We start from the raw sequence: 8,535 nt of genomic DNA, 5'->3' as shown, positions 1-8,535 counted from the left end.
CGGACCCGTTTATCAACACAATTCACATAAAATTTCAGTTTAAAACAGTTGGCCTATAATTCGGCTCTTTGTTTATTCGACGCGTTTGTTTACAAGTTCTACAACTCGTTTTGTTATCATCTCATGTTTTCAGCCATTTTACCCATTCCCGGGTTTACCAATAATAGCGTTTCGCTCCCTTACTGAGAGTTGCTAACGCCTTAACAACATGCTTTGTTTTCGAGGAGTTTAACATGCTCCTCTTATCAATTTGACAAACATAAATTTTTGAATTTTTTTATCCCCACACCATGGGTTCATTTGCAACAAGTTTAACGTGTCCGCTTCGCGGCTTACGCTTTAGTTATAACCATTCATCGAGTGATGTTTCAATCACTTCGACATTTACATCTCGACATTGTTTTGACCCGTTTGGATGTCGAATAGAGACCACCATTTCAAAGACATACCAAACTCTACTTTTGACCAATGTTTTGACCCGTATTACTTGTCTAGTGAGTTTTGTCACTTGAGTGACATGACGGGTTTCCTCTTTCGCTAAATTTCAATACAACTAGCTAAAATAAACAAATAAACATAATGTAACGAAACCATAGGTCGCGTACTTGCATAATTCATCAATGTTGATTTCTCACCATAATTACCCATTCCTGGGCTTGTCAACCTTAGCGTATCACTTCCATTCCATGGTTTACGCTTTATAACCCAATTTAACGGGTGATGTTTAAGTCGTTTCAAGCACTACCAATTCGACCATTATTTAACCCGTTGGGTTTGTCGAGTGAGTTACATCACTTCATTGACGTTCCAACACGGCTATTTTAAACAATAACATCAACAAACATATTTATTTAACTAGTTTGACCCGTTTGATTGTCGAGTGAGTTACACCACTTCATTGACATACCAAACGCCATCATTTTCGCCATTATCAATATTAAACATATCTACGACTAGGTTTATCTACATAAATGTAACGAGACGACAAGTCACTTACCTTTAAAGCGCACCCTTCAAACACGTATCTCCTCCGGCTTGTCCACTCGACGATCCGGATTTCTCGCCTAAAGAGTTCAATTCACATTCAATTTAGAACTCTTTTCATAGTTATTACCGCATAATTCGCTAAAATAATCAAATATGCGTTTTCATCCGATTCTTAACATATTAACCCTCACTTAGGCATTTTAACGAACACCTAGCGGGTCTGATTTTTATCTAACTAGAATCAAGTTCATAACTTGTTATTTTCGCCTATTAATTCACACATTTGGGTTTCATCATGTCAAGCATGCATTCAAATTTTAAATTCATTATATAGATACCAAGTAATATCACTTGTGATAGTTATAATTCTAGTATTCAGCCTATTTTGCAAAACCCCCTTATTCTATGAATGGGTTCTTATAAATTTCATAATTTTTGACATGATTTCTGCAATTATCAACTAGTATTTGTTCTTAAACTTGTTTTCATTACAAGTTTCATCTATACATCATATAACCAAGCTCAATTTCGATTTTTCATAGTTTATCTAGAACTTGTGTTGAATCAAAAACACTAAAATTTACATACCTTATGATCCCTTCAACGAGGTGATCACTAATCTACATTCAGGTTTCGATTTGGACTTGATTGGAGCCTTCAATTGCGAGTTTTTGTAAGAGTTAGGGTTTGAAGGGGGGTTCTCTGGTCACCCTTTTGCTCTGATCGAACCAGGCACACTGTTTTGTGTGTGTTTGGTGTGTTATTTTATTATTAAACATCCTAGTTTCATGTTTGACAAGTTTAGTCCCTCTACTACACACAAGATATTTAAAAACAAATATTTTAACCATATTTGTTCTACTATGTCGAGACACTAACTAACTAGGTTACTCATTCCTAGTTATTTTATCTTGACTATTACCGCTATTTAGTTTAAAAATATGATATTTAAAATTATGGGGTGTTACAATTGTATGCGGGGGAGTAATAATGGGGGTGAAATGGGAAGTTCCCGGGCCCGTATGATTGGAAACGAACCCGAGAAAATGATTAAAACATCCAAAATAGGACCTGCAACGAAACAACAGCAGACATGTCGTCACCGACGCCGGTCTTGTGCGTCGCCGACGCCACCATTTGGGCCGACGCCCTAATCTCCTGCCTACGGGGGTTTTCAGCCGACGCCGCCTTTTAGGCACCGTCGCCGACGGGCTGTCCGGCCGTCGCCAACTCCACGCGTGGTTTCAGTCCACTGTTTTGTTTCATTTTACATACTAGGGGTCCCCGTGTTATCCGAAGACCTATTTTATGTTCCCGTAGAGTCCTTAATAGGTATAATAAGATATATGTGACCACAATGGTGTGGTAATGAAGAAATGAAATTCGTAAAAGTCGAATGTAGCGTATGGAATGGCATGAATGAATGACGAACCTATAAAGCGGAGTTTGAAACGTATGATTATGAATAATGAAAGAAGTAAATGTAGACTAAAGTACTTGGATATGTGAAGGAACCTGAATTGTTAATAAATGAATATAAAAATGATGAGATTAGTGGTGAAAATAATTTGAAGAATATGAGTTAGATGGAATTCGTATGAGAATACGGATAAATGTATGCTTTGATCAGAATTATGCATTAGAGGCTTATACCCTGTGCTTGAATGGTCTGATACTTACGTGTATTTAATGATTTACTTTAGTATGATTGAGAGGCAAATATGTGCTAAATGTGAATCGTACGAGCTTATTAGTAAAGGATATGTTGAAATTATGGTATATAGTTGCTTTAAATGAAATTTGCTATTTGTAGAATCATGGAGCATTAGCATGTGAAAGTACGTGTATGTGAATGTATATGTGTATTGTTTAGAGGGTCATGTAAATTGTACATGTCATACAATATGAGTATGAAATGCGTAGGATATTAATATTATTGCCTACCATATTTAGATGAATACATGTTCAAAAGTTTAAAGTGTGTAAGCAAGACAGTTGACTTTTTTTTAAAAGTCAACAGTATAGGGATATCATGGAATGGCCATTGACGTAATTGTTAAAGTAAAGAGTTAATGTGTTATGTACTAGATGAATTACGTGTTATGCTTGATGATAGTTTAGTTGTATGGAATTGAAATGAGATAACTATTAATAAATGTCCAATTTATACGAAATTTGACTAACGAAAGTCAATTAACGTATGAATAGACAAAAAGTGAACAGTTGTATGTATGCTCACATAAGCTAATAATATTACTAAGTAATGATATGTAAGGATGTAAATCTTATCAATTGACTTGAGCATGATGGCAAACGGGTTAAGAGGAAGCAATGAGGCAAGCATGAACTTGGACGCTAATGGAAAATGATTTCGCAATCAGTTCGAAATTATTTACATGAAGATGTATACGTGTTTGAATATTCAAAATCAAGTGGAACGTATAAATAAATGAGAAATGTTAAGGTACGTCTTGTTAAAATGGTTGGCATAATGTTAAACCTGTACGAAATGAAAGTAAGTACAACGCGTACTACAATACTTATATACAAAAGTACTAAGTGGTGGTTGACTTTAAAAGGTTAAATCGCAGAAGTCAGTAAATAATAATTATTTACAAATATTGATAGTATTACGTAAGAAATGCAACGTGTAATGTAGGACACTCATTAGTAAGGGATATGTGAGAGAACGTAGGTGAATTTAACACCAAATACAGTGAATGAACAAATGAAAATGGTATATTAAGGGATGGTCATGTATTGACCCGTTGAGTATGGGTCAAACGAGTGGAAATGATACATTAGGAAACAGTCATGTATTAACCCGTTGTGAATGGGTCAAAATGAGTTAATAAGCGCCACACTTGAAGAAATTTGAACGAAATATGCTAATCCTAAATTTTATAGATGAAGGAGGTAGAACGCTCAATATGATAAAACTGGTAGTGTTGAGAAAGGATGTGCACGAGCAGAAGTTCATCACACGGATGAATGAGGTTAATCTGATTATGGTGAGAACTCATGAAGGAGAGGGACGATCCGGGTCGCGGATCATTGGTCTATGTAATGAAATCAAGGTTAGTAAAAATTTTAGTTCTTGACTGATGAGTAAGAATTTGTAGATTGATTTGTACGTGTGAACGAAATAAAGGGTAGGATAATTATGGTATGGTATGAAATGTTCGACCTTTAATGGTCAACATAAGAAGATATTTATATCATTATGAGGAAGATCTAAAGGTCTTGAGTGAAAGTTTAGACTAATTCGTTAAACGCTCGTATGATGCTTTTGCACAACATACCCGGTTAGTATAATAAGTAGTGCATGCAAAGAGTTAATAATAAAGTGATACGAAAGATTAAATTTGAGGCTAGACTAAAAGTTGAAAGTTTAGACTAATTGGTTAAACGCTCGTATGATGCTTTTGCACAACATACCCGGTTAGTATAATAAGTAGTGCATGCAAAGAGTTAATAATAAAGTGATACGAAAGATTAAATTTGAGGCTAGACTAAAAGTTGTAAGTAGTTCAAGGAACAGTAGAAAATGTAGATTAATGCTTAAACCTCGTGACGAGTATGGATAAGTGAGTATGAAAATGGTAATTATGATGGTGTATCAATATTTGAATGTTTATAGTAGTGCGTGCTATCATATGCTAACCTTCCATGAGGATATGAAAGAAATTAGGAGCAACGTTAGTAATGGAATGTAGTGGTTTGCTCCAGATAAGCGGGAATGAAATAATAATTATCCGGTGGTAACGTTTAACTCAAATGAATGTTAGTAAAATAAGTATGTAAATGGTCCAAATTATAATGTGAGCGAAAGTACCTAGAAAGGATGCTAATAATAGAACATCGAGGTAAACTCACGACAGGTATTCGTGGGGCTAATGTTAGAATGTAATATCTTCTATGGTGTATGAGTGAGGTGGAAATAGAATGACCCACTACGAATGGTAAATGCATGAAAGTTCAACTCCTGATTTTAAGACGAGAAAAAGATATATACTTATGATTGTAAATGAATACTACCTCTTAAATAAGTCACGGTATTCAACTCACCCCAGGGCAACAAAAATGTACCGGAACTTGAAGGCAAACTATTGGTGGCTGGGTATGAAACCAGATATTGTTAAGTATGTCGCGAAATGCTTAACATGTTTCAAAGAGAAGGCAGAACATCAGAAATCGTACGGAGAATTACAACCCTTGGAAATTTCGGTATGGAAACGGGAAGAGATAATAATGGATCTGGTGACAAAGCTACCTAGAATGAAGAAGGGGCACAACACAATATGGGTAATAGTGGACCGACTCACAAAAAGTGCCCACTTTTTACCTATTCGAGAGACTTATTCATACAAAAGAATGGCGGAAGTTTATATGAACGAGATAATTTCTCGACACGGGGTGCCCGTGTCAATCATCTCGGATTGGGATACGAGATTCACCTCTTGTTACAGGCAAAGTTTCATGAAAATATGGGTACGAAGCTACACATAAGCACCGCCTATCACCCTCAAACCGACGGCCAACCAGAAAGAGCCATCCAAACCCTTATTGATATGTTGAGGGCGTGCGCTTTAGACTTTGGGGGAAATTGGGATGACCATTTACCGCTTGTGGAATTCTCTTAGAATAACAGTTACCATAGCAGTATCCAAATGGCCCCCTATGAATTATTATACGGAAGGAAGTGTAGGACTCCCTTATGTTGGGGGGAAGTAGGATAAAGGGAACTTGCACCTAACGATTTAATAGCAATGACCAACGAAAAGATCGATCTTATTAGAGCTCGACTAAAAGCAGCTCAAGATCGGCAAAAAGCCTATGCGGATAAGAGAAGACGTCCTATCGAGTTTCAAGTCGGAGATTATGTTTTACTGAAAGTATCTCCATGGAAGGGCATAATCCGTTTTCGTAAACGGGGTAAATTAGGTCCTCGTTATATTGGACTGTTTAAGATTGTAGCCCGAGTCAGGAAGGTTGCTTATCGCTTAGAATTGTTGTATACTCTAGACGAGATTCAAAATACTTTTCATGTATCACAATTGAGAAAGTGCCTTGCGGATGAAACGGCGTTCGTGCCTCTTGACGACATTGAATTGGATAAGGGATTAAACTATGTTGAAAGACCGATAGCCATTAAAGATGTTAAAGTGAAGAACCTTCGCAATAAAGCCGTTAGACAAGTCCTTGTACAATGGCAACATCGGAAAGGATCGGAACTTACATGGGAAACGGAAGATGAAATGCGAAAGCGCTAACCTTTTTCTCTTCGGTACGTAAATAATTAATTTGTTATGTGTCCAGGTTTCGGGGACGAAACCTCTTTTAATAGAGGTAGACTTGTAACACCCCAAAAAGATACACTGGACATAAAAGCTAAATAAATTAAAGATTTAACTTAGTTAATGGAAATGATACAACTATTAGTAACGTAATGAAAAAAGTATAAGATAAATAAGTAAATAAACTAGAAGGGCCAAAGGTGTAAATTACTAAAACTCAATTTATAAGAAAAATTAAACCCAAAACACACACAGTGTGTGTGTCTGGGGATCGAACAAGAACAGGAGCACAAGGGGAAACCCTTGTTTCAAAGAATCAAGCAATTAAACTTGAAATTGAAGGATAATCCACTGCATGAACATCAAATAACGCTCTACTGAACTCGAGTATTGAAGTGGTAAGTTCAATTCTTTGAAATTATGATTTTGTAGGAAGTGGGTTACAACCCTATATTGAGTTCATGTAACAAAATGTGTAAATTAGAGTTAGGAATGCCCTCTAGAACAAGAATCATGCATGATTTAAGGCCATTGAATGATTTTAGTATAAACCCATTTGATAAAAATATGATATGAATGAGATGATCAAAAATAGAAGTAATCATGTGTAACTCTAACATATGATGTTGTTGTAATACTTGAAATGTTAAATAAATCAGTGAAGGTTAAGAAGGATTTATGAATTTGGTTGATTGTTGGTAAGTTACTAGATGAACTAGTAGGATTTGTCTTTGAATATTTGTACAAAATGTCCTATCAATGCGAAACCTGCCAAGTGTTCGATGAAATGTCTAAGAGAACAAATATGTGAAATTTGTTCATTTATGATAATGTTGTCATATGAGGAATTATATGAATGATGAAATGATATAGTTTGGCCTAAAAGAGTGAATGTATTAATGTAGGCGTAAAAGAAGAAAGCTCAAACGCTAGGAAATTGGAAAGCTCGCAAGATCGAGGTATGTTGTTTTATGCATACAAACTTTATTTTGTAACTTGTCGTTTTATATCAAAATCATAATTATGGTAGTCCGTAGTAGTTATGTTATAGATAGCATGACCCATCATAAATGGGTCATATGAAAAGAAAGTTTATGAATGATATTGTGTTATGATCGGTTTGTCTCGAATAAACCGTATATTGGAAAGTTATGTAAGAAAGGAATGTAATTAGTCGAACCATTATAAACGGTTTGGAGTTGATGAAAGTACAAAAGATGAAAGGAACGTATTCGTCCGTGGTAAACAAACCAAATGGAAGTTTATTTTACGAATGTAATTACCCGTTTCTAGCGGGTTAAGAAATGTATGTTTTATATCAGTAATGAGATAGTATGTTTTGACCCGTTTCAACGGGAAAGTAATGAATGGTATGTTTTCTCTCTATTTTGAGATAGGTATGTTTGACCCGTTTCGATGGGTAGTAAGTGCAAGAATAATGTGAAGACACGAAATAGATGAATTGGTTTATTAGATAAAATGTAACATAGTTAATGGAATTTAACTCTTCAAGTTTGTTGTTTGATGTAGGTAAATCCTCTACATAATGGCTTGGTGACTTAGAACGAACACACACGAATCATGTCCATCATGCGCTTCCGCTACTTTGTAATTATGTTATGGGTCAAAAATACTTTTGTGGTATATAACTTTTGTTTAGTAGCTAGACCTTAAAGCTTAACATGTTATGTCTTTTGAACGTGTCGTAGAATTTCTTGAAATGATGATGATTGTTGAAAACAGGGAACCGCTCATGTTTCGGATGGGTCATGCCTAATTTTTGTTAGAAATAGTATGTCATTAAATAATATTTCCGAATGTGTATTAAGGGTGTTTCAAATACTTTTGTTACAAATAATTTATGTTTAGTTGTTAAACTTTAAATCTTAGTATGCCACGTCTTACGTATAAACCTAGTTGGTTGCGAATGTCTAAACGGAAATGGTTTTTTATGAACAATTAAGTTTATTTCTAATGGTATGTAAAAAGTTCAAATTGGGTCGTGATTTTCGACAATAAAGTATTGAGTTTAGACCTTATGAAAAGTGGACGTTACACATAGAAATATAAAACTACAATGCATAGCACCATGAACATTTAGAGGATGATCCCTCTTCAGAGTCTACTTCTCTGTGTTATCACCTATGATCCAAGTAAAGCATAAATTATATATTTATAAATAAATAAAATAAAATGTCAAGGCAAAAATTTAATGTTTCCATAAACGACTTCAAAAAGTCTTACCATTAAC

The 8,535-nt window shown here is 35.1% G+C and overlaps 1 protein-coding gene and 1 long non-coding RNA gene across 2 annotated transcripts; both read left to right on the top strand.

Annotated features, from left to right (window-relative positions):
• The first annotated feature begins 5,756 nt into the window (after nt 1–5,756).
• LOC110866571 lies at nt 5,757–6,260 on the top strand. Its single transcript, XM_022115715.1, has one exon. The coding sequence runs from the start codon at nt 5,757–5,759 to the stop codon at nt 6,258–6,260; it is 504 nt and encodes a 167-aa protein (XP_021971407.1).
• A 286-nt stretch (nt 6,261–6,546) lies between these two features.
• LOC110866255 lies at nt 6,547–8,047 on the top strand. The gene is made up of 3 exons (XR_002551268.2): nt 6,547–6,682; nt 7,190–7,243; nt 7,815–8,047. It is a non-coding gene; the product is annotated as an uncharacterized LOC110866255 (long non-coding RNA).
• The last annotated feature ends 488 nt before the right edge of the window (nt 8,048–8,535 follow it).

Source organism: Helianthus annuus, chromosome 7, assembly GCF_002127325.2.
Source record: "Helianthus annuus cultivar XRQ/B chromosome 7, HanXRQr2.0-SUNRISE, whole genome shotgun sequence".
In the NCBI taxonomy this organism is placed as follows: Eukaryota; Viridiplantae; Streptophyta; class Magnoliopsida; order Asterales; family Asteraceae; genus Helianthus; species Helianthus annuus.
This window is presented reverse-complemented; position numbering and strand designations above follow the sequence as displayed.